Here is a 25999-nt window from a genome sequence, read left to right as displayed (position 1 = left end):
GCTTCCGGTAACCGAACTGGCATGATGCTCTTATCGTGAACGTCCACTTTCTACGCTACTTCCGGCGACAATTAGCGTTACGCATCGGCCATAAACGCTACTTTAAACTAGTTATCCTGCCTTTTAGTGCAGCGACAACACCCCCTAAACTGTACTTGGAACAGCTAATAAACATAAAAGTATGATTGTAAATGAACACGATGTATTTAGCGCAAGCACAGGTGAGCTAGGTGGCTATCTAGCAGGGCTGGACAACGAGCGACACGGCAGGTAATTAAAGCGATTAATCTCTGAATTCTCGTCTGCGTCAGCCAATATCGATTATGCACAACCACATCAACACAGAAACATAACACAGGTGATACGATGGCGGTACTCACTCGTCATTCACGCACACACGACTCACACTGAAGTCAGGGTCCTGCACAACTGAAGCTCACGCACTCACGTTTTCGCCGTGTGACGTCACTCACAACAGACCCGTGAGCTGGCTTGCCTATAAAATTAGGACTGAATTGAACACTGAGAAATATGTCATTTAAGGCATATCAACAATAGTCAATACAATAAACTGGCGACTTTGGGGCCTTTTCTACAAGAGGTGACGGCTCAGTTTCAGGCAACGTGACATTTTTAAACAACAGAATTACACCAGAGGGTGTTGCATCAAATACTATTGCGTTTTCTTTTGGAGGGATAGGAAATGTGTATTTATTTAAGAATTCTGAGTGTGACAACAATGTGCCGTCTGCTCTGAGAAGCTGACTGACTAAAGTTATGCCATGAGTGAACCTGGTCTCTGCAAAAAGCGATCTGTGTTTGGACACTTTGTCCCTGTTGTTCCACATATAATATCTATGGGGGCTGAAGTTATGTTTAGAAACCAGAGACCAGGAAAGAAGTGTCTGTTTATGGAAGCTGGCTAGTTTTGTGGGCAGTTTTTCAATATTGTAGGAGCAGAGTAAGAAAAAATGAAGGCCACCGACTTTGGAAAATATGTAGTTGGGAATGAAGTTCCAGACTGATGTTGGGTTTCTAATGAACTGTCTGATCCAGTTGATTTTGAATGTGTTATTCAGGCTGGAAAAATCAAGAAAGGTAATCCTCCATTTTCAGGGGAATTCAATGAAGTTGATTTTTTGATATAATGGATTTTATTTTTCCACACAAAGTTACAGAGAATGTTGTCGACAGCTGCGATGGTCTGTTTATTTCCATCCAGAGGTGTTGCTGCGTAGGTGAGCCGAGATCAGCCCTCTGCTTCAGACTGAAGAACTCGGCCCTGGAGGGACACATGTCTCTGGAGCCGAGAGCTGAAGGTTTTCTGTGTTTGTTCTACGATGGGGTTAACGTTGGTAGGATGTATGTTGGAGATGATGTACTATTACAGTTTTTGAGTGGGAGCAGTTCACACTTACTCAGATTCAGGTGAAGTCCGGATGCTGTGGAAAAAACAGAAATTCGGTTAATAGCAACTGAAATTTGTGAGGCATTTTTAGAAATAAGGAAGTGTCGTCTGCCAGTGGGCTGATGATGATTCCCTCTCTGCTGTCGTTCATCCCTTTGATGGGGCTCTGTTCAATGAAGTCAGAGAGCAACTGGGCTCATATCAGAAATAAATATGCTGACACAGGACAAACCTGCCTAATTCCACAACCTAAATGTGGACGTGGAGAAGCACCTGTGTGCATTTTGATTGAACAATTCGCTTTCTTATCCATGGGTTCTACTGCTGAACAAAAGTACTTACCAAGGCCAAATTTCTGTAGTGCCTGGAACATAAATTCATGTTCAATGGTATCAAACGCTTTGCAAAAGTCCAAAAATAAAATAAAGCTGTCATCAGGGCAGTATTCAGCCTAATCAGTAAGATCCAGAACAAGTCTGATGTTGTTAGATAGACGTCTGCCCTTCATGAATCCTGTGTGTGTTTCATCAATCGTGTCATCCAGCACTGCTTTAAGTCTTTGCCAAAGATTCCAGCTCAGATTTTCTGATCGTTATTGAGGAGACAGGTTGGTCTCCAGCTATCAGTGCGGAGCGAGTCCTCGTTAGGTTTAGGGATAAGTGTTAAAAGCCCCTGATATGAGGTAGGAGGAAGAGTCTGGTCATGGATGCTTTGGGTGACACTCCATGGAGGAAGGAGGCAGGTTTACCACAAAGTGTGTAAAACTCAGATGTCAAGCCGTCAGCTCCAGATTTATTTAAGTTAAGTTGCTGAACGGCCGATCTGACTTCTTCTAAGGTGACTTGCTTGTCACAGAGGTCCTTTGGTCCAAACTGATAGATTTTAACTGAGAGAGATTTGGTTGCATTTTCATCATGTTGTGATTCATATGGGTTCCTATAAAACCTTAAACAGTGTTGGATACCTCTTGTGGATCATCTGTGACAGCTCCGTCTATATTCACTTTTTGGATGCAGGTCGCTCTGCTGCGTGACTTTTCCAGCCTACAGACATACGCTGTGTTTTGCTCCCCTTCGTCCAGCCGTTGCTTTCTGGATCTCACATAAGCTCCTTCTGCTCTAACTCTGTATGTTTCATCTAGTTTGAGCTGCTGCTCAGTTCGTTCTTGTTTAGGTCTTTCTTTCTCAGACAGTTGCTCTTCTTAGCGTGATTTAGTTTTGGTTCCTGTCGCAGAGCTTGGTGCAGTCACCTCACCGAGACGCCATCACCCGCCTGCCACTTCAGCTCCAGTAGCTTTTTTGTTTTTTTTAAGTGCTTTATTTAGGCATAATAGGCTTAACAGCATCGTCCAACATTTAAGAAAAGCAGTATATACATAGGTAAACATACACAGCAAAAAACCAGGGGAAACCAAGGGTTAGGACATATTGGAATAAAAGGGGGAGAAGAAGGAGGAGAAAAAAAAGAAGAAACAACCAAACAAAACAAAACAAAACAAAAACAAAACAAAACAAAACACAAACAAACAGACAAGAAAAAGAGACGTTGCCAGAAATGAACATGAATAGCGTCTGTCTGCTGCATCGAGCCTCTCAGAGACACACTTTGTTTTCATGGCTTTTTTATTTTTACTGTCTTTCATTGACGTTGCCTATCGGTGGATTTCTTGGGTGAATTGTTCCAGACTGGGTTTGGATTCTGCCCATTTTTTTTGTGGATATGGAATTTGGCCATGAGCACAATCAGTTGTATGAAAAATGCTTTTGTCCATTTTATTGTTTTCAAAAAAATAAAAAAGTCCTTTTCCTGTAGAATGATCGTCTGTCCAGTTGTTCTTCTTATGAAGTGCTGAACGTCCATCCAGAATATTTTACAGTACATTTATAGAACAGGAGCTGGATTGTTTCGTTCTCCCTTCCACCAAAAACACAGAGAAAGTCCACATCAACCTGAAATCTGTCCAGAGTCTTTCTTGCTGGATGGATGTTGTGCATTATCTTGAAAGACACTTCCTTCACTTTGTTTCCAGTCCAGAACCTTCACCAGCCAACCAGGCTTCGCTCCAGCTGACGTCACCATCCTGAGAGGTCCAAAAGAACTGCCCTGGTGGCAGAGTCGTGATTTGCAAGCAGTTTCTAATATATTTACTGGAGCAACGTTTCTTTGTGACATCTGATCCATCAGTGAAAAGGGCGCTGAGTCCTCCTCAGAGACTCCTGAGCCTCTGAGGAGGTGCAGTGTGCCCCCTGGTGCAGCATCAGAAACTAAAGCGTCTTCTTTTGGTGAAACTGGTAACTTAAGTTCTGCCTGTAAATCCGTTTCCACGCGAGTAGGGCTTGTTTGTTTGTGGAAGTTGGAAAGTTTGATGGCTAATTTTTCAATTTTCTAATTACATTTCAGTAGAAATTTTACTCCACCAACACCATTGAAGACATGCTCAGGGAATGTGCTCCAGATGTTTTCATTTCTTTGATCACATTTGATAACCATTTCACTTTAAAGGTATTGTTCAGCGTTTGTAAACTCAGTACCTCCATACCACCTCTACTCCTGTTGTTACACATAATCCCTTTCTTTAAGCAGCGACATTTATTCCTCCAAATGAAGTTAAACAGAATTTTATCTAAGCTTGTGCAGATTGCAGGAGGCATTGCTAATGATAAGGAGACATAAACAGACCTTGATGCACCTTCAGCCTTCGAGAGAAGCACTCTCCCATTCAGCGAGGTCCCTCATCAGCCACATATTAAAGCTTTTGCTCACTTGTTGAATTATTGGATTATAATTCAGATCGCAGCGGATGTTTGCATTCTCATCAATCACACCACCTAGATAAGAAACTGAGTTTTTCACAGGAATACTGCTGTGTCATCAGCCAGTTGAGATCATCTGAATTCTCTGTCTGGAGCTCTGACACCTAGAAATGGACATTTTTGGATATGCACTGCCACAACCTGTGCAGCTGGCAAAAATCAAAGAGGACTCAGCGGACGGCCTCGTCTGATATCAAATCTGGGGCTTGTTCCGTTTGTTAGCGTCACTGAGCCGTTGCATCCTGTATAGAAAGTTCTGACCGCTTTCAGGAATCCTCCTCCAAATCCCAAAAATTGAATAACCCTGCTAATAAACAGTGACTAATGGCATCAAAGGCTGTGTAAAAGCCGATGAACAAGATAAGGCTATCATCCAATGTATAATCGTCATAGTCGATCATATCCAGCGCGAGTCGTATGTTACTGGTTTTGTTTCTTCCAGGCATAAAACCAGACTGTTCTTCATCGATAGTTTCATTTAATCCCGCTTTAATCTTCTGGCAAATATCAAGGCCAAAATTTTGCCATCGTTGTTCAGTAGACTGATCGGTCTCCAGTTCTCAGTGTTGAGTTTCTCTTGTTGTGGTTTTGGAATTAATTTGATCAGACCTTGTTTCAAGGTTGGGGGCAGCTCCTCTTTTTCTAGAGCTTCCTCAAACATCGCTACCAAAAAAGGAGCTGATGTTGTATTGAAATCTTTACAGAACTCACCTGTTAGTCCGTCATTACCTGGAGTTCTGTTGTCTTTGAAAGCATTAATACGGATTTGTACATCTATTATATTGATTTTTGATCACATATTGATTCAAACTTATCATCAATTTTTTTAGGCTCTGGTTCTTTTCCTTTCAGAAACATATCCATATCATCTTCATTCAGCTGATCTGACCCACACAGTCCCTCATAGAAACTGGCCACAAACTGAGAGATTTGCTTTTCATCATCACATACGAGATCATTGATTCTGAGTTTACTCAGTGAAGGTTGTTCAAAGTTTCTCTTTTCTAAATTAAAAAAGTATTTTGTGCATTTCTCACCTCGTTCTAGCCATTTTCTCCGGGATCTGACAAAAGCCCCTCTGGCCTTGTGCTTGTGCAGATGTCAGTTCTATCAGCTCTTCTTCCCACAGATTTATTCGACCTGATAAACTCATCACTTTTCCAACAGTTTGAAATTCTTTCTTTATTCATTTTAGAGAGTTTTTACTTACTAATATAGCCAGGTTCCCGATTTCAAACTTCATCAGCTCCCAGCATTGTCCAACATTTTAAGAATCTTTGCTTGTTTCCAATATTTCTCTATGACTTCTTGGCTTTTCTTTTTTTTTCTTTTTTTTAATTCTCTGTCATGTATCAGGGTTTTATTTAGTTTCCAGTATTCACGTTGGAGTTATGACTCCTTGTTCCCAAATTAATTCTAACTGTTACGCTTTTGTGACCTGTAAGAACTGCTGGTTCTATCGTGACCGAATCCACTTTGTTTTCAATATCTGATGAGATTAAGCAGAAATCTATTGGTGATTGAAGAGAGCCATCTTTATGGCTCCATGTCTATGCTTTTTATCTAAGATCCTGTGTCTCCAGATGTCAATCAAGCTGATCCTGTCACAAACATTTTCCTCTTCATTTATTTGTTTCTCTCTGGGAGGCCATCTATCCATGCTTTCATCCATCACTGTGTTAAAGTCCCCACCCCATAAAACTTTAGCTGAGGGAAAGGTTGAGAACAGTCGAGCGATCTTATTTTCCAGTGTTGAGAATAACCTTATATTCAACTGCTCATTACTGAAAGCATAGGTATTTACAAGAATGAACTGAAAGTGGTCACGTTCTGTTAGGACAATTATCCATCTCCCATTTGTATCTGCAAAATGATTCATGACGTGGCCTTTGAATTTCCCGAGCAAGATAGCGACCCCTGCTGATCTGTTGCTGCCATCAGAAAACCATGTATCCTCACCCCACCGACTCCAACAAATCTGATTGGACAGCAGGAGTTTCTCGAACAAAATAAAAGTCTGCGCCTTTTTTCTGGCAATGTGAAAAGAGACATTTCCTCTTCAATTGATGTTTGATACCCCTGGCATTGACAGAAAGAATACAGACTGACATCCAACAACGAACAACAAGAAAAAAAGGAAAAGAAATGAAGACACAATAATCGCACCTACTCAGAAACCTCTACTGTGACTGTCTACTGCAGCAGATCAGACCGCATTTCAACTTAAGATTTACTCTCTGCACTTCTCTCCGAGGAAACAAACAAAAAACAAACAAAAATAATAATAAAAAATGTTTTCGGCAGGCAAGCTAACCTATTAGAAATATTCCAGAGACAGAGCAAAGAAGAGAAGAAAAAAATGGTGTTAAACTCTGTCAGAGAAAACGAACCAAACCAAAAACACATCAAAAAACCAAAGTTGTGGGAGCCTGTTAGAAATGTTTCAGAGAGCGAAGGGGAGAAACAAAGAAATCAGAAATCAGGACGCACCAACAGCCAACGGCTGCAGTGTTACTGAGGAGAGAAAGAGAGAGGAAACACTAAAGGAGCAGACATCTTACATGTCCTCGGCTGTGACTCTTCTACCATCGATGTAGCCGTGCGCTCCTCTGAAGCGGCCTTCTCCCCTCTTTCCTTTCCTTCTCTACCTGCGGCCACAGCTGATTCCTGGATTCCTTGGCTTCTTGTGTCAGGTCCTCCATGATCTTCATTCTTCTTTCTTTGAGGAACTCTGCTCTTCTGGCATCCCTCCAGATCTTATCCCGATGGGATCTTGACAGAAAGCCTACTGTGACGCGGCGGCTGGAGCGCTCGTGTCCGGAGCGTGGACCCACTCGGTGCACGATGTCCACCGTGAGAGCCAGCTGCTTCGCAATACCGGGGGAGATTTGGCCGAACAGGTCAGTGCCGATTTTCCTGATATCCTCCCCGTCTTCTCCGGTGTCCCCGCAACTCGTAGCTTCCATCGTCTGGAGCATCGATGTCGTTGTATTTGTCACGGAGCTCCGTGCTCGTTTTCCCCAGGGCTGCGGCTTCTGCCTGGAGGGTGTTCACCTGTCCGGCCATGTCCTCCAGCCGTCCCCACAGAGCCTCCAGGGAGTCTGAGACACTCTTCGTTGTTTTTGTGTTTTCTCTCACTGCGTCCTCCAGTGACTGGAGTCGATTCACCTTGTCTCTTCTCTGTTCTCTCCAGAATGCTGAATGACACCATTTCACAGTCCTCCGACTCATCGCTCGCCGCTTTCTTTTTTCTCTCTTTGATTTTGGCCCTGTGGGGGCTTCAGGTAAGTGTTCCGGGGTCGGTTCACCTTCCTCATCAGTGAGGCTGTCTATTACCTTCAGTTGGTCGTCCAGGCAGTTACGTGCACAGGCATGCATCGTATTTCTGAAGTTTCTGTCCACATCCATCACAGTGATGTCTGAACTCACTCCGGTAACTCAGCCCGACGCTGAAATGTTTGTAAGGCACGTGGAGGAGGAGTCCGTCTGTTGCTTGGTGCTTGTCCCAAAGTCAGTTTCAGAGCAAGTTCATTCAGTTGTTTTTCCCCTTGAGAGCTGGGAGTTCACTTTCATAGAGGGAAGTTTTTTTTTGTTTTTAGTTTCTGCTCATGCCGCAGAGCCACTTAGACCGCTGTCTCAGGACGTCATGCTCTGCCCCCCCAGGAACAGAACTACAAACATGGCCGCCCAGGTTTCCTCGTCGCCATCTACTCCTTTTGGAAAATCCACCCACGAAAACCTGTTTAACACTAGAAAGTCACAGAAACAGACACATTTAGCACAGATCTTGTTTCAGGTCAGATAACAGAAAAAATATTTAAAAAGCCTTAAAATGTCTTGAATTTAAGTCATAAATGTGAATCTTCGTTCACTCCAACGTAAAAATAACCCCGACGTCACAGCCCGATCAGTGTCACCTTCTGAGGCTGAAATCAGTGTCAGGATTTTAGAGGCTACATGAATATTCAATGATACACAAACAATACACAGCACAGAGTACAAAAACACATTTTCTTCATTTTTTTCACCCGCCCACCTGAAACCATTCAACACCTGTTAAACAACATCAATATTACAAATGATGTTAATGTTCCAACATAAACAATAAACACTTTGATGAGAATCCCTTAAATGTATTTTTAATTATTCTGGCCAAGATATGATGACAAGTATATGCTGTCAATCCAAAAAGCAGAACAGAACAGCAGCAGTTTCCACTGGAACAAAAACAAATCCATGAAGAGATTTGACTGTTTTCTAACCACTCTGAGCGTCACAAAGCAAACGTCTCCTCCTGCTGGCTAACGAAGGCACACAATCGATTCTAACCTGATTACTGACAGATACAGTCTGATGAGATCGTCTCAGGTCATTTGCAGGAGCAGGTATGTTTTGAAGGACACGTCATGTGTACTGAGATCATGTTTTTATACAACACAACTGTCACACACTAGTTTACATACATCACAGTGAAAGAGATGGTGTTCAAACACTGATGGAGAAAGTTCAGGATGATTTTTTTTAGTCTCAATCAACAAAATCTAATTTTTCTGGTTTCCATTTTAATCTTGTCCATCACTAAAGAGACTCTGATTAACACATTGTTAGAAACAGTTACAGTTAAACACGAGAACCACAAACTGATCAAAGGCAGTTTTTCTGTTTCTGCATGAAAAGGTTTTGATTCAAGAGTGTCAACTGTGATTGAAGTCATTCATTTCTTCAACTGACAGAAACCATAGAAGAAGAGGGAGAACCTCAGTGTAATACAGAGTCTCTTATTTAGCTGACTGGCTAATCTATGTCGCAAAGTGCGCGTCTGTCAGAACACAGTCCACCTGTTCCCCCAAGACTCAAAGGTGAAGGCTGATGATCCGTTCATGGTGCTTTATTTTCAGAACATCCTTACAAAGGTGGTTGTGCATGTGTGTATACGTGTGTGGTTCTGGAATAAACAGAAATAATAATTATCATTGATAACCAAATACAACTCACGGTATACACAGTAATGATACGTCTTCATAACTTCCTCAAACACATGAGAACTAAACAATACACAGTCAACAGAAATACGTGTGCGTCACTTCTGTAAAAGTGAGAAAAAAAGAGACGGTCAGTAACGGAAATATAAATATAAAATAAATGACCGTTCGTATCATGACTGGCGATAACGAGCGCTTTAATCATGAGCGACACGCACTTCGTGGCGCCGTATAATAACAAGTACAGACTAACAGCGCGACAGTAACATGCATCCGAGAATCAACACAACTCAAACTCACTTCTCTCTGGACGCACATCGACTCACAACCGGGTGATAAACTAACATGCAGCAGCATACGAACTTCATCCACTCGATGCAAAAACTACTACTTCCGAGTCTCTACTTCTGTCTCTACTTCCAGCAGTACACATCTTGACCGGGCGCAGCCGCCCCCTAGTGGTCGGAGTCTGCACATCACCTGCCCTGCAACACAGTCTTCAGAACACTCAGATCAACAGGAGGTGGAGGTGGAGCTAATTCTCCAGTCAGTGTCATCAGAAGATGACGAAGAAGTCCAGGTCCAGGTTGAAGGTTCAGGTCCAGGCTCCAGGTGGAGGAGGTGTGTGAGTGAGGAGCAGAAGGAGTGGAGGAGTCTCAGTGTGTGTGCACAGACTGTGTAGAAGGACAGAGCAGCAGCAGAGCAGTCCACATACACTGATGATGCTCTGTCACATCCACAGGAACACACAGGGAGGATGCTGGACTTGACATTGTGTCTGACAGTGGAGCTGATCTCAGAGCAGTTCACACTGCAGCACTGACAGTCATCTCCACTTGTTGGGATTCCTCTGTCAGTCACTGCTGGATGAAGCTCTCCTCTCCACTCGACCTCCCAGTAACACGGCCCAGTCAGAGCCTCTCCACACACAAGCTGCTGCTGCTGCTGCTTCAACCTCTCTGGATCATCAGGACACAGCTGATCGGCTCTCGGCCAATCACCTTTCTGATCACTTCCATCTGATGAGAGAAGAAGACAGACAACAGACGTCATCAGTCAGAGTTCACAGAGACTCCTTCATCAGCTGGCAGTCAGTGATGCAGCACATCCAGTATAAAGAGCAGCAGGGACTTCAGTCCTGTTCAGACCACAAGTGCAGCGGCTGTGTAGCGTAGCCAGCTTCCTCTCAGCTCTCATGTTAACGTGTTGGAGTGAACACACTGAGCTGGAAGCTCACACACCTGCAGAGACTTTGGCCATCAAGTCTGTTTACTCTGCAGATTTCACTCAAGTCCACAGTGGAAATAAAGTGCAGAGAGTCCCTGAATGCATCATGACTGCAGAGACAGTTCAGTGATGGATTTACTGTTGTTACCTGTGAACTGCTGCTAAATTTAAAAGCAGCAGAGTTTGTGACTTCATTTGCCTTTTAGGAGGCTTCTATCAAAGATATCTGCACAAAGCTAACAGAGCAGACTGAACATCAGCTCTCTCATCACTAAAGTCTGTTTCATTTCTCCTCCACTTGTGACCAAAGTAAGTCACAGTGTACGGTCACAGCCTGTAGTACTCTTCTTCATCACTGCAGCAAAGTGAGAATTAAACCACTGGAGGTCAGAAAAAAGATCTTCAGCAGGTGATAAGCTGACATGAACTGATCAGTTCTTCAGTGCTGAACTGAGAGAACAAACACTCTGAGATCAGATGTGATGGTTGGACAGTGTGATGAAGGAGGACCTCTGTCTCTGTACATCTTGGAATGCTGTCAGCTGGAATCCAGCTTTATTTGCTGGAGACACGAACACAACAACAACAGACGTCTTCACATCGACTCAAACACATGATCACAACAAGCTTCTGGCTCATCTGATTGGCTGACTGTTCTCTCTCTCGCTCTGTCTTTCTGTCCAATCCTGAAGCCCGTCACCATTCTCCTCTCACAGCTTCACTGAGGAAAGCAGCTGCTGAGAAGGTTGGAGGTTTACAGGAAATACTGGATCTGTGCTTTGATACTAACTGTGTTTAGTACAACACTGCTGAGACCAGCATGGACTGACTCCAACCCTCTACTGACCTCAGAGTCTTCAGTCTACAGTCTGGACTCTCCACCAGATCACACAGAGGCTTCACTGCTGAATCCTGCAGCTTGTGTCCACTCAGGTCCAGCTCTGTCAGATGGGAGGGGTTGGACTTCAGAGCTGAGGCCAGAGAAGCACAGCTGATCTCTGTCAACCTGCAGGAACTCAACCTGAATAAAGAATAAATGATGTCACTTCAGAAGAAAATGTTCCTGCTTGAAATCATTCAGTGGTTAATAATCTGTTCAGAGCTGAAGAAGCTTTACAAAGTTCAAGTTTAGACAATGGAAACTCCAAACACCTGAACCCAACAGGATGCAGCTTCAAAATGCTCAAATCTCATTAATATTAATGACAATGTTCTGCTACTTCAATAAAGACGGAGTGACTCCACCTCTTAAACTCTGCCAGCTCCACCAGTGGCTCCATCTATACAAACTCATGTTGTGCAGCCAAAGACAAATAAAAACCCACACAAACTGATTGAAGACTCCACTCAACATCCCAAAGTGTCCACAGAGGACAAATACGTCAGGATGAAGTTTGAGGAAATGTCAACAAAACACATGGACAATATTTGTGTTTGGAACAGTGGAGTCATAAAATCAAAGCATCTTCACTTTCAACTGTTCAGTCAGTATAAGCATCATACAGCTTCTGAAAAGTGTTGGAAAAGAAAAAGACCGAATATATTTGTTATTGTCTGACTGTGGAAACACAGATTATTATTTGATTCATTGATTTAAGTTTTAATCATCATTTATTAAAAATACCACGATGGAGAATATCAGATGAAACCAAGAATTATCCAGTGTCCATTTCTCTTGTGTTCAGGTTTTAAATGTGGAGCTCAACATTGATCTGCAACAGTCGATGGACTAAACCACCGAAAAAGAAAACAGACTTCAGCATGAAGATACTCAGTGTGGATCAGAATAATATCAGCCTCATGTCTGCAGGTTACTGTCAACACAACTTTCACATCATATTAATCTCAGAACAGACGTAAAAAATGGTGTCTGACCTCAGAGTCTCCAGTCTACAGTCTGGACTCTCCAGTCCAGCAGACAGCAGCTTCACTGCTGAATCCTGCAGCTCGTTGTCACTCAGGTCCAGCTCTGTCAGATGGGAGGATTTGGACTTCAGAGCTGAGGCCAGAGAAGCACAGCTGACCTCTGACAAACTGCAGAAACTCAACCTGAATAAAGAATAAATGATGATGATTAAAATCCATTTCTAATCCAATCAGATGTGTTCAGCTTGTAAATGTGGAGCTCAACATTACTCTGTCCTCATCAATGAGCTTCTCCCTAAAATGAGCAGAGTGACTTTGTCATTGTGTTATTGTGGATCATCATAATGTCAGCCTTCTACAGACATCATCCAAATGTCAGCACAACATTCATACACCTATTCATGTCAACACACATCAACAACATGCTGCTGATCTCAGTCAAGTCTGGAATTACAGCACAACAAATATATTGATCCTTTAAACAGCTGCATCTGGAAACATGCTTTCATCTGTGTGTGTGTGTGTGTGTGTGTGTGTGTGTGTGTGTGTGTGTGTGTGTTGTGAAGGATCAATATCAATCATCAGTCATTGTTTGTGAAAACACACTGAAATCAACACAAACCAAAGAAATATTTCTGCTTCATCAAGTAAACTTGATCCATTTCAAACAAATATGACTTCAGAGGATCTTCTGTATCCAGATGTGACCATTTACCAAAAATCACAAACATTCATTGACTTCAACAACTAACAGTGGACATTTTCTACACTTTCTTTAACAAGCACAAATCTTTGTGACTGCAGACTAAATTTACTTCAACAAACATGAAAACATGAACAAAAGCTAATTTACAACTTTACTGATGTTATGGAAAAACACAAATTAGCTTCACTTGTTAAAAAGACATGTGAGATTTACAACAGTAACAGAGAGTCAGTGAACTCACCTCAGAGTCTTCAGTCTACAGTTTGGACTCTCCAGTCCAGCAGACAGCAGCTTCACTCCTGAATCTTGCAGGTAGTTTCCTCTCAGGTCCAGCTCTGTCAGATGGGAGGGGTTGGACTTCAGAGCTGAGGCCAGAGAAGCACAGCTGATCTCTGACAAACAGCAGAATCTCAACCTGAAAAAAGAATAAATGATGTCACTTCAGAAGAAAATGTTCCTGCTTGAAATCATTCAATGGTTAATAATCTGTTCAGAGCTGAAGAAGCTTTACAAAGTTCAAGTTTAGACAATGGAAACTCCAAACACCTGAACCCAACAGGATGCAGCTTCAAAACGCTCAAATCTCATTAATATTAATGACAACGTGCTGCTACTTCAATAAAGACGGAGTGACTCCACCTCTTAAACTCTGCCAGCTCCACCAGTGGCTCCATCTATACAAACTCATGTTGTGCAGCCAAAGACAAATAAAAACCCACACAAACTGATTGAAGACTCCACTCAACATCCCAAAGTGTCCACAGAGGACAAATACGTCAGGATGAAGTTTGAGGAAATGTCAACAAAACACATGGACAATATTTGTGTTTGGAACAGTGGAGTCATAAAATCAAAGCATCTTCACTTTCAACTGTTCAGTCAGTATAAGCATCATACAGCTTCAGAAAAGTGTTGGAAAAGAAAAAGACTGAATATATTTGTTATTGTCTGACTGTGGAAACACAGATTATTATTTGATTCATTGGAATTTAAGTATTTTAATTATCATTTATTGTGATGACTCCTTATCTGCTCTGCCTGGTGTTCCTGCTCGTGGTGTTTCTCCTCCTCCCCATTTCAGGAAGCAAACAGGAAGCAGAGTGACTGTCGTCAGGTAGATGCAGTTCACCTGGCTTTGGGCTGGGCCACCCTTCAAAAGCTGGCTGCTCAGTGTCTCTCTCTCCCAGCAGCAGAAGCATCTTTCTTTATTCATTTTGTTTATTTCGTCAGACGCCTTGTTTTGATTGTTATATAAATCAGTTACTTTAATAAAGTACTTTTGTTTCAAGTGACTGGAGTCATTTGTGATCTACTCTTTTGTCTGAACCACCACTCAGTTCATGTTAAAAATACCACGATGGAGAATATCAGATGAAATCAAGAATTATCCAGTGTCCATTTCTCTTGTTGTGTTCAGGTTTTAAATGTGGAGCTCAACATTGATCTGCAACAGTCGATGGACTAAACCACCGAAGAAGAAAACAGACTTCAGCATGAAGATACTCAGTGTGGATCAGAATAATATCAGCCTCATGTCTGCAGTTTACTGTCAACACAACTTTCACATCATATTAATCTCAGAACAGAAGTGAAAATGGTGTCTGACCTCAGAGTCTTCAGTCTGTAGTTTGGACTCTCCAGTCCAGCAGACAGCAGCTTCACTCCTGAATCCTGCAGCTTGTTGTTGCTCAGGTCCAGCTCTGTCAGATGGGAGGGGTTGGACTTCAGAGCTGAGGCCAGAGAAGCACAGCTGATCTCTGACAAACTGCAGTGACTCAACCTGAAAAAAAAATGAATGATGAAGATTAAAATCCATTTCTGATCCAATCAGATGTGTTCAGCTTGTAAATGTGGAGCTCAACATTACTCTGTCCTCATCAATGAGCTTCTCCCTAAAATGAGCAGAGTGACTTTGTCATTGTGTTATTGTGGATCATCATAATGTCAGCCTTCTACAGACATCATCCAAATGTCAGCACAACATTCATACACCTATTCATGTCAACACACATCAATAACATGCTGCTGATCTCAGTCAAGTCTGGAATTACAGCACAACAAATATATTGATCCTTTAAACAGCTGCATCTGGAAACATGCTTTCATCTGTGTGTGTGTGTGTGTGTGTGTGTGTGTGTGTGTGTGTGTGCGTGTGTGTGTGTGTGTGGTGAAGGATCAATATCAATCATCAGTCATTATTTGTGAAAACACACTGAAATCAACACAAACCAAAGAAATATTTCTGCTTCATCAAGTAAACTTGATCCATTTCAAACAAATATGACTTCAGAGGATCTTCTGTATCCAGATGTGACCATTTACCAAAAATCACAAACGTTCATTGACTTCAACAACTAACAGTGGACATTTTCTACACTTTCTTTAACAAGCACAAATCTTTGTGACTGCAGACTAAATTTACTTCAACAAACATGAAAACATGAACAAAAGCTAATTTACAACTTTACTGATGTTATGGAAAAACACAAATTAGCTTCACTTGTTAAAAAGAAATGTGAGATTTACAACAGTAACAGAGAGTCAGTGAACTGACCTCAGAGTCTTCAGTCTACAGTCTGGACTCTCCAGTACAGCAGACAGCAGCTTCACTCCTGAATCCTGCAGCTTCTTGTTATAGCTCAGGTCCAGCTCTGTCAGATGGGAGGGGTTGGACTTCAGAGCTGAGGCCAGAGAAGCACAGCTGATCTCTGACAAACTGCAGTCACTCAACCTGAATAAAGAAGAAATGATGAAGATTAAAATCCATTTCTAATCCAATCAGATGTGTTCAGGTTGCAAATGTGGAGCTCAACATTACTCTGTCCTCATCAATGAGCTTCTCCCTAAAATGAGCAGAGTGACTTTGTCATTGTGTTATTGTGGATCATCATAATGTCAGCCTTCTACAGACATCATCCAAATGTCAGCACAACATTCATACACCTATTCATGTCAACACACATCAACAACATGCTGCTGATCTCAGTCAAGTCTGGAATTACAGCACAACAAATGTATTGATCCTTTAAACAGCTGCATCTGGAAATATGCTTTCATCTCTCTCTGTGTGTGTGACCTCAGAGTCTCCAGTCTACAGTTTGGACTCTCCAGTCCAGCAGACAGCAGCTTCACTCCTGAATCCTGCAGCCTGTTGTAGTTCAGGTCCAGCTCTGTCAGATGGGAGGGGTTGGACTTCAGAGCTGAGGCCACGACTTCACAGTGAGTCTTTGAGAGTCGACAGCGTGAAAGTCTGTGTTGACAGAGAATATAAAAGTTAAAGAATAATAAAATCTGACAGTTTATTAATGTCACAAACAACATTAACATGAGCTGAACATGCTGTCGGTCGCTCAGCCTGAGCTGCTCAGCCATTGATCACCAGCTTTGTGCTTTGAAGCTCCTCCTGTCCACATGTCAAAGTTTCCTTCAGCAACATAATGAACCACAAATTTCAGCTTCAGACAAAAGTGTCTGCCAAACCACCGTCATGTCAATATGTGTCATACTTTGATTGACAGCTGCTGTGATTTGTGTTGGTTGAACTTTATTAACTGCAGTCATTTGTACTGACCTCAGTCATGTGTCTGTGTGGATTTTGAGCATCTTTAATACATCTTGTGTCACTTCATCTGCTTTTCATCTCCTGTTAAATGAATCTAATGACTCCTATTTCATCAACATCAGACAACCTGATTCAAAAGGACTCTGAGTAAAACCTGAATCAAACCAGAATCAATCATCAATAATCAAACTGTGTTCACTGACAGCAGTTTTCTCAAGTGTCTCTGAGTTCATGTGTTCATCTCCTTCATCCAGTCATGTGTTCACAAAGTGGTGAACTCGCTCCATCCTCTATGAACCACTGAGTCTTTCCAGGATGCCCCTTTCATACCCAATCATGATCCTCTCACCTGTGACCAATCAGCCTGTTTACCTGTGGAATGTTCCAAACAGGTGTTTTTGGAGCGTTCCACATCTTTCAGTCTGTGAAACGTGTTGCTGCATCAGATTCACAATAAGAGATGTTTACAGAAATCAATGAAGCTGATGAGGAAGAACATTCAATATATTGACTTTGAGCTGTTCTCAGGTCAGTTTGTGTCAGAGAGGATCAGATCAGGTGATCACTTCCTGTTTGATTGATGTTTTCCACAGCGTACCAACATGTCTGCTGTAATAAGTACTAAAGGTTGTATTACTACAGTTGTATTTGCAGTAGTTGTATCAGGTGGAGGTCAGCTGGCTGAAGTTCATGTTTTGGAACAAAGACTAAACTGAGCTTGTTGATGATGGAGATCCCTCCACTGAACTCAACCTGCTGAGCTCTCCTTCACTGGCACAATCAACCTGGAGGTCGTCCCAGGAGCTGACTGTGTCATGAGCTGCTGTCTGAGTAAATCAGGTGCTCAGTACACAAAGACTGCGGCTGCACATTCAATGAAAATCACAGTGGAAATGTGTGCTGCTGTTTGCTCTGCACATCTCGCCTCTAGTGTTACTGTGGTGAAGAACAAAGTTCATCAGTTTGAACATTAAATATCTTTGAAATGAATTCAATGAATAAAAGTTGAAAAGGATTTACAAATCACTGCATTCTGTCTGATTGACATTTCAGAAAGCGTTCTGACTTGTTTGGAATCAGGGTAAAACTTTGACCGTGTGGAAGTTAACTGTGTAAAGTGTGTATCTTTAACACTGATGGCTTCAGCTTCACGTTGCTCAACAGTGTTGATAATCACATCTGGACTTACAGAGCCTTTCTGCAGTTCCTCACAGCTGGAATCAGTCTCCATCGTCCCTCCTCTGATGTGTTGTACTTGTTCAGGTCCAACTCATCCAGAACCTCCTCTGACATCTGCAGCATGTAGGCCAGAGCTGAGCAGTGGATCACAGAGAGTTTCTTCTCCGATCTGTTCTCTGACTTCAGGAACTCTTGGATCTCCTGATGTACTGAGCGGTCGTTCATCTCCATCAGACAGTGGAAGATGTTGATGCTTCTGTCAGGAGAGATGTTTTCAGTGTTCATCTCCTTCAGGCTGTTGATGACTCTCTGGATGATCTCTGGACTGTTGTCTGTCCGACCCAGCAGACCTCCTAAGAGTCTCTGGTTGGACTCCAGAGAGAGGCCATGAAGGAAGCGGACAAACAGGTCCAGGTGACCATTTTCACTTTCAAGAGATTTCTCCATGTTGCTCCTCAGAAACACATCCAGAGATGAGTAGTGGCTTTCATCTTTTACAAAAGATTTAAAACTCTTCTCATGAAAAGACCTTTGTTTTGATTCGCTGTATTTGTTGTCTTTTAGGAAAGTCTTCAGGACCTCTGAGTTCCTGTTGGTGTAACAGCGGAACATGTAGACTGCAGCCAGAAACTCCTGAATGCTCAGATGAACAAAGCAGTAGACTGTTTTCTGGAAGATCACACACTCTCTTCTGAAGATCTCTGTACAAACTCCTGAGTACACCGAGGCCTCAGTCACATCAAGACCACACTGCTCCAGGTCTTCTTGGTAGAACATGATGTTTCCTTTCTCCAGATGTTCAAACGCCAGCCTCCCCAGCTTCAGAAGAACTTTCCCATCAGCCTCCATCAGCTCCTGTGGACTCGTCTCATGTCCCTCATCATACTTCTGCTTCTTCCTCTTTGTCTGAACCAGCAGGAAGTGTGAGTACATGTCAGTCAGGGTTTTGGGCAGCTCTCCTCTCTGGTCTGGAGTCAACATGTGCTCCAGAACTGTAGCAGTGATCCAGCAGAAGACTGGGATTTGACACATGATGTGGAGGCTCCTGGAGGTCTTGATGTGTGAGATGATTCTGCTGGACAGATCTCCATCACTGAACCTCCTCTTGAAGTACTCCTCCTTCTGGGCGTCAGTGAAGCCTCGTACTTCTGTTACCCTGTCAACACATTTAGGAGGGATCTGATTGGCTGCTCCAGGTCTGGAAGTTATCCAGACCAGAGCCGATGGAAGCAGATTCCCCTCCATGAGGTTTGTCAGCAGCATGTTGACTGATGACTTCTGTGTGACGTCACAAACGAGCTGATTGTTGGTGAAATCCAGTGAAAGTCTGCTTTCATCCAGGCCGTCAAAGATGAACAGAAGCTTACAGACAGCCAGCTGCTCTGCTGTCACCTTCTGTAACGTTGGATGGAAAACACGGAGCAGCCCGAGAAGACTGTACTGCTCATCTTTGATCAGGTTCAGCTCCCTGAACGAAAGCACAACCACCACACTGACATCTTGGTTTTCCGAGCCCTCTGCCCAGTCCAGAGTGAACTTCTGCACCGAGAAGGTTTTTCCAACGCCAGCGACGCCGTTCGTCAGGACCACTCTGATGTGTCTCTGTTGGTCAGGTAAGGCTTTGAAGATGTCCTGGACCTTGATTGGGGTCTCATGGAGGGTCTTCATCTTGGAAGTTGTCTCAAGCTGCCTCACCTCATGTTGGGTATTAACCTCTTCACTCTGTCCCTCTGTGATGAAGAGCTCAGTGTAGATCCTGTTGAGGAGGGTTCCACTTCCTGTTTCATCACTTCCTTCAGTCACACGTTCACATCTCCTCCTCAGACTGATCTTATGTTCATCTAAAACCTCCTGAAGACCACCATCTGCTGAGAGAGAAGAAGAAATGTGAGAACAAGAAAATGATTTTGAGAACCTGGTTATTTGAGAACAGTTGTCAGCTTGTCAAGGAACATCTGAAATCCTCCTTTTTCTCTCTCCTCTGACTGTTGGTGACCTGACCCATATTCATTGAATAGCAACGCTAACAATGCACTGTGAATTTCAGTGACAAACACACTCCATTTCCTGTGGCTGCTTCACAATAAAAGCCTTGTCCTGGTTTGCTGGTGTAAAACTTTCGTGTGAAGCAGCTGCAGGAAGTATTTGGTTTGTAAGTTAGTAAAGCTCTGATATGACTAAAGCAATCAGTGAACAGTAAAATGAGGCTGATATGTGAAATAACAAGGATAATAAGGAACAAGTGAAGTGAGAGGATATGATCAGGATTTTAAGGTGTAGAATGTTCTGACACTGATGAGCTAATTAGCTACCGACTGTAGCCTGAACACTAGTGTTAGCTGCACGCTTGAAGTTGATTTGCAGACGAGATTAAAACAGACGTGGTGACATCAGCAGACAGATGGACATTCTTACTTTGTACAGTGCAGATCTGACTGACTGTCTGCAGTCCACATCTTGTTCTGGATCTTTCTCCACACTGGGAACACCAGGAGTCTCCTGGTGAAGCAGACTGGTCCCAGTATGAGGTGATGCACTGTCTGCAGAACCAGTGTCCACAGCTGGTAGAGACTGGATCCTTCAGGACGTCCTGACACAAACCACAGCAGGACGGCGTCTCCTCCACACAAACATGACTCCTCTTCTTCTCTCTGTAAAGACATTTCTTTGTAACTTCAACCATTTGTTGCTTGTTGTTGAAAAATATCCAGATTTGTCCGACAGTCGAGCAGCTCAGATGCTCACAGAGAACAGTGAAAGTGTCCTTACGTTTCTGTTTGAGTTCAACCTTCAGACTGTCATGAAATGATTGTTCCTTTGATTTCAACTCTCCTGCTTTCAAGAACATTCACAAACTGCTCTTCCTGTCTGTCTGTCTGTCTGTCTGTCTGTCTGTCTGTCTGTCTGATTAAACACTGATCTGACTGCAGTTTGTCATTAAAACAAACTCAACGCCTCCTGCAGCGACTTCACAGTAAAATCCTTCCATCAAAGAGCCGATCGTGTCCTTTACTGTTTCACACTCACTTTGGCAGCTTAACTTGGGTCAGTTCACTTCAAACTGAGATTAGAAGTCTTCCTTTCTCATGCACTGATCACTTTAACACAAGGACTGTCCATGGATGTTTGTTCTTCACCTTTACCAACAATATATGATGGAGACAATCTCAACTCAAAGCTTCACTTACTGATGACTCAAAGTGTTCATCAAGGTGAGCAAAGCTCTTCTACAAATGACTTTTTACCACATGATGGACAATTATGACACCAGCTGATTCCAGATGCATCTGCTCACAACAGCTGATCTGACGAAGAGTCAAAGCAACAAAATGTTCTGAGGACAATTATGAGGAAATTCACTTCACATGTGAAGCAGATTCTTTCACATTCTGAATAGTTGCAAATGTTTACAGCAACTTCAACGTGAGGCCAAAAACGTCTGAACATCTTCTCCAAGTGTAAATGTTGAAATGGAGCTTCTCAAGAGTTTGGCTGAAGAAATAAAATAAGGTCGATCTTAGTCTGAAACTCTATCTGCAGGAAGAGTTCTGCATCATCAACATGAATCTTGTGCAGAGGATTTTGTCTTCATCCTCAATGCATCATCTTCCATCAGGTCAGTTTACAGTAAAAACAGGGTCTTACTTTGAGTCTGAGGGTTCAGGTTCATGACTGAAAACTGGAGGAGGATCTTTGGACCGGTCGCTCTTCACAGACAGACAGCTGGACACTGGACACTCTGCTCTCTGTCTGCTGTCCTCAACTCTGCAAACACCAACATGTTTTTCTTGGTTCACATGAATCCTTGATCAATTCTCTGATGAAGCCATTTCTGAAGCTCTAAACACACAAACTGCTGCTACTGTCCATAATGAGGAGCTGTGAAGTCTGAATCAGTCTTAGATTAGATCACAGCTTTTCTAGGTGACTGACAGCTGTCACAGCTTCTAAGATGAAGATGCTGCCAATGATTTCTCTTCATGTCACTAAAAGTTGGTTGAATTTAGGCTGCAAAGACATTTTAGTCACATTTTTAATCTACAAACACAAAATCAAAACAATGAAAACACGACATCAGCAGAAGAAACTGGAAGTCAGTCAGAGAAATGAGTTAATAGCAGTTTTCTTACTTTGAGTTTGAGGGTCCAGGTTCATTACTGAACAGTGGGGGTTCACCTTTGGACCGGTCGCTCTTCATGGACAGACAGCTGGACACTGGACACTCTGCTCTGTCCTCCTCTTCCTCCACACAAACACTCATCCTCTGGTCTGAAGTCAGTCTGAGAGGTGAAACAGTGACACTGACGGTGAGCTCAGAACACAAGAAGCAACAAACAAGTGTGTTCAAGAAACTCACTCACACACACACACACACACACACACACACACACACACACACACACACACGCAGTTTACAGTACAGTAAATCCAGCCATCAGTTCACCTGGTCAGCTGCTTGTTTTCTCGGCCTTCACTTGGTTTCCTGTTTATTCTTCAGCCAATCATGACTTTGTGTCCACAGCTGAGTCAAACTGTTGACTTCATTCTAACATGTCTGTCCTCTACAGTCCACAGGCAGAAAACGGACTCACACTTTAACAGTGAACTCATGAAAATGTTGGATTGACACTCACCCTGCCTCAGACTTCAGCTCTGCTCCGTCTGCTCGGTCACTCAAAATGGAGTCTGAGCTGTTTTCCAGAGAGTTTCACTCTCAGGGTTCATTCCCTGTTCTCATGAGCCTGGATCAGTGTTGCTCCTCCCCTCTCCATTCACAGGAAATGAGCTGAGTGTGTGTGTGTGTGTGTGTGTGTGTGTGTGTGTGTGTGTGTGTGTGTGTGTGTGTGTGTGTTCTCTTGGCTTGAACAGCCTGAATTTAAAGGCTTTTTGTCGACATGTTGATGCTTCAGTGTTTAAATGATGAAATCATGTGTTTAGTTGAAGTTCCAGCTGAACGTGTTTTTACAGACTGACAGGAAACACAAACTCTTCATCTCAGCTCATCGTCCAAAACTTGAGTGTCTCTCTCAGGGTTCCCGCCCTCTGCGTGTTATCGGTCAGCTCAGCACCACCTGCTGTCCAAACCACAGCACTGCAGTCCAGTCTGCTCTGCTCTCAGTGCGACTCCTCGTGATGCTGCAGCATCGACGAGAACACGCGAAGCACTCGACACATGAGCCGCAGACACCGTGTTCTACCACGGAAGCACTTTGTTCTTCACTGAAGGTTTTCATCTTCTTTTTCCGCTGAAGTGACTGAACGATCATATTTCTCAGAGCCTCCCAGAGGCAGCTGGACTTGCTTGTGGTTCTTCTGACTGGCTGGTGGGAGTTCCAGGCATCGATCCCTTGCGGGATCATTGACCGACCCTTCTAGAACCACAAGCAGGTCCAGTTGAGAAGATACATGACCTGAATGAGTGAGCGTGATTATACTTGATGCTACTTTGTACTGTGATTCCTACATGTATTTATCAGTAGTCAGTCACTGCAGATAAAGTTTTATATACGAAACTTATGATGACTTCATGAAACATAATTCATTGGCAAAGGCTCAGTAATACAGACAGTGATAATATAATACTGACAGGAGTGATACTGCAATACTTTTGAGTACTTTTCCTGCATTTCACTGCAAGTCCTTCTGTACTTTTCACAAAGTAAGATTATTAATGCAGGATGAAGTATTTTTACATCGTGGTTTTGCTACTTTTACTGAAGGAAAGGATCCGTACACATCCGTCACCTCTGACCTTTGCATTATTTAAAACGATGAAGAAGACGACATTGAACTGTCCTCGCTGGTTTCACAGGAACAATGAAACGGCAAACATGTTTTTGTGAACGGAAAGAAGATGACAGACAGCTCCTTAGAAAAGTTTGACGATTAAAATACTTGACTGAGGATGGATTTATCAAAAGCTCTCCGAGTCGTGACCGCTTTTGTTAATCCTGACCATTATTTTGAAAGCGAGGCCCGGAAGTCTTGTTGCGGTGTGTGCAGCTTGGCGCTAACAGGTGGAAAGATGTCTGCTGCTCTCAGACTGCTGAAAAGCCGCCTTTCGCCTCTCTGTTCGGCCGGTTTCACTCCACAGCTACAGAGGACTCATCCGGTTGGGTGTCCGGTCGGAGGACGATGGTTTTCACAGACTCAAAGAGGTACTACAGGCTCTGGAGCTAAGCTAGCTGGCTAATGTTAGCCCAACAATCCTGTTAGCCTCCAGCTGTGTGACTGGCGTTCAGTCTGCTGATCGATAATGACCAGAGGACTCACTGTCTCTGAAAACTTGTGTTATTCAAAGCAGGAAAGAAACTGACTGGATTAAATGTTTATTTTCGGTGTCAGGACGCTCGTTTCTCTCATGAACTGGTTCCATAAACTTTAATTGTCGTTGTTGGTCAAAGTCGAACTTCTTCAGGCTAGTCAAGTCAGCGGCAGACTGAACGACCGGAAGCGTTTTGTCATCACAAAGTAAAACTACAGGAAGTGTTTAATAACCACACATCAGCGCGATGGCTGCAGATTAACGACCTGAACAGTCAGAATTGATTATCGAATGATTTTTCTGCCGAGGTGTGAACTTTGCCCCCTGAAAAGAGGTGAAAAGTGCTCTGAGGAAGAAAAAGCCTCTCTGTAACCCTCCTCTTCCTCTTCCTCTTCCTCTTCCTCAGAGCACTTCAAACAGAAGTCACCTTAAAGAAAAGCAGATTCAGGAGTTTAGATCTGATCTGAGGCCAGTGCTGATTGTGGCCTGTTTGGCCCTGTTCACCTGAGACACGGTGTGAACGGAGAGCTGTCACACTGGTCACACTGGGAAACGTTACTGGTTTGTGCCTTTGAGTTGCTGAGCTGTGTGATTATCAGCTTTATGAAACAGGATTCATCTGTTAGATTTCTTCTTCTTCTTATTTCACACAGAGGTACAGTTTCGAGGTAGTTGTACTTGACTGGAGTATTTCCATGTTATGTTTCTTTGTACTTCACAACGTTTCTTTACACTTCGTGAGTCACATTTTACATGAACAAACATTTAAATAACAACAATGAGTAATTCTGCTGAATGAGTACTTCACCTCTGATACTTTGACTACATTTAGCTGATACTCTTCTGTACTTTCACTTCAGTAATACTTTACTTTTGGAGTTTTACGTGTAACGTCTGAACTTCAGGTCAGTCGCTGATGTGTTCAGGGTTCGACTGAAAGCAGATCAGACTCGACTCGAGTCGTTTCACTGTCTGTCTCAGCAGGAGGAAGCGTTGGACCGCTGGAGGGCGTCAGAGTGTTAGACCTGACCAGGTAAGAGTCTGCGCGCTGCGGGAATCCTCCGGCTTCCTGTGGGTTTTTAAGCCGTCTGTTTAAACCTGTGCAGGGTCCTGGCCGGTCCCTTCACCACCATGATCCTGGGAGATCTGGGAGCTGAGGTGATCAAAGTGGAGAGACCAGGTGAGTCTCCTGTCTCCAGGTGAGGCTTCTGTTACTTCTGTTACTGCCTGCGTGTGAGTAAAGGACTGTGGCGATTGGTCGAACAGGTGCAGGTGACGACACCAGAGCCTGGGGTCCTCCGTTTGTCGCCACCGAGAGCGCCTATTTCCTCAGCGTCAACCGCAACAAAAAGGTGTGTGTGAGCGTGTGGCGAGACACACATACAGGAACACGTGACCTCAGCTCAGAGAGCTCAGCAGACAGTCCGCCGTCTTCCCTCTGAGCAGCTGCTGCTTCCAGTTTATTCCTCTGAAGGTTTTTCCTGCAGAGAGTTCAGTCTGTCGCCAGCAGTCACATCAAACATCTGCAGAGCTGCAGAACCATCAGCAAGCTCCACCTCTGCTCACCTCCAGCTTTGATTTCATCCAGCTGGCAATGATTTGTGGCCTCAGCACGTTTCAAATGTCAGAGTTTCCAACAGGCCCATGAGAAAAGACACATGACGTGAAATTGAACAGGTGAAGCACCCACATTCAGCCCTGCTCACCTTTACTGTGCAACACCTCACTGCGGCGACATGAACGTGAACAGCACAGTAAAGCTGACGAGTGCTTCAGGTCTCTGCAGGTTAGTCTTCATGGAACTGAAGCAAACGGCTGCGAAGAAGGAAGGAAACCATCTAAGAAATGATGCATGAGAGAGTGATGATGTGAAACAGATGGTACTCATACTGAAGGAGACGAAACTCCTGAAGTCTCCTGCTGCCTTTTAACATGGTGTCAGTGAACTCAGCTTCAGTGTGGTGTTGTTGTCACAGTGGTAACTTTGAGCC

General features: G+C 43.4%; 3 protein-coding genes across 5 annotated transcripts in view; 1 reads left to right on the top strand and 2 right to left on the bottom strand.

The window, feature by feature from the left end:
* LOC143339684 (protein NLRC3-like) overlaps positions 1–22409 on the bottom strand; it is a 31868-nt gene extending 9459 nt beyond the window's left edge. Inside the window, exons 1-5 of one of the 2 annotated variants that reach the window (XM_076761059.1) lie at positions 22188–22409; positions 21874–22023; positions 21389–21508; positions 20159–20394; positions 17750–19611 (exon numbers count right to left, since the gene is read on the bottom strand). In XM_076761059.1, coding sequence (XP_076617174.1) covers positions 17750–19611; positions 20159–20394; positions 21389–21508; positions 21874–22004 — 2349 coding nt within the window. In that variant the 5' untranslated portion in view covers positions 22005–22023; positions 22188–22409. Of the gene's footprint in view, positions 1–17749; positions 19612–20158; positions 20395–21388; positions 21509–21873; positions 22024–22187 lie in introns of those variants that run through there. The other variant, XM_076761060.1, reaches the window with a different exon arrangement.
* LOC143339681 (NLR family CARD domain-containing protein 3-like) overlaps positions 8354–25999 on the bottom strand; it is a 371505-nt gene continuing 353859 nt past the window's right edge. Inside the window, exons 13-18 of the mRNA XM_076761046.1 lie at positions 15557–15733; positions 14609–14782; positions 13244–13417; positions 12306–12479; positions 11278–11451; positions 8354–10222 (exon numbers count right to left, since the gene is read on the bottom strand). Coding sequence (XP_076617161.1) covers positions 10213–10222; positions 11278–11451; positions 12306–12479; positions 13244–13417; positions 14609–14782; positions 15557–15733 — 883 coding nt within the window. The 3' untranslated portion in view covers positions 8354–10212. The remainder of the gene's footprint in view (positions 10223–11277; positions 11452–12305; positions 12480–13243; positions 13418–14608; positions 14783–15556; positions 15734–25999) is intronic.
* Positions 23737–25999, top strand: part of sugct (succinyl-CoA:glutarate-CoA transferase) — a 49730-nt gene continuing 47467 nt past the window's right edge. Inside the window, exons 1-4 of one of the 2 annotated variants that reach the window (XM_076761067.1) lie at positions 23737–23901; positions 24990–25041; positions 25115–25188; positions 25275–25360. In XM_076761067.1, the coding sequence (XP_076617182.1) occupies positions 23769–23901; positions 24990–25041; positions 25115–25188; positions 25275–25360 (345 nt within the window). In that variant the 5' untranslated portion in view covers positions 23737–23768. The remainder of the gene's footprint in view (positions 23902–24989; positions 25042–25114; positions 25189–25274; positions 25361–25999) is intronic. The other variant, XM_076761068.1, reaches the window with a different exon arrangement.

This window comes from Chaetodon auriga, chromosome 21 (genome assembly GCF_051107435.1).
Source record: "Chaetodon auriga isolate fChaAug3 chromosome 21, fChaAug3.hap1, whole genome shotgun sequence".
Classification (NCBI taxonomy): Eukaryota; Metazoa; Chordata; class Actinopteri; order Chaetodontiformes; family Chaetodontidae; genus Chaetodon; species Chaetodon auriga.
The sequence above is the reverse complement of the archived record's forward strand: the minus strand, read 5'-3'. Positions and strand labels throughout refer to the sequence as shown.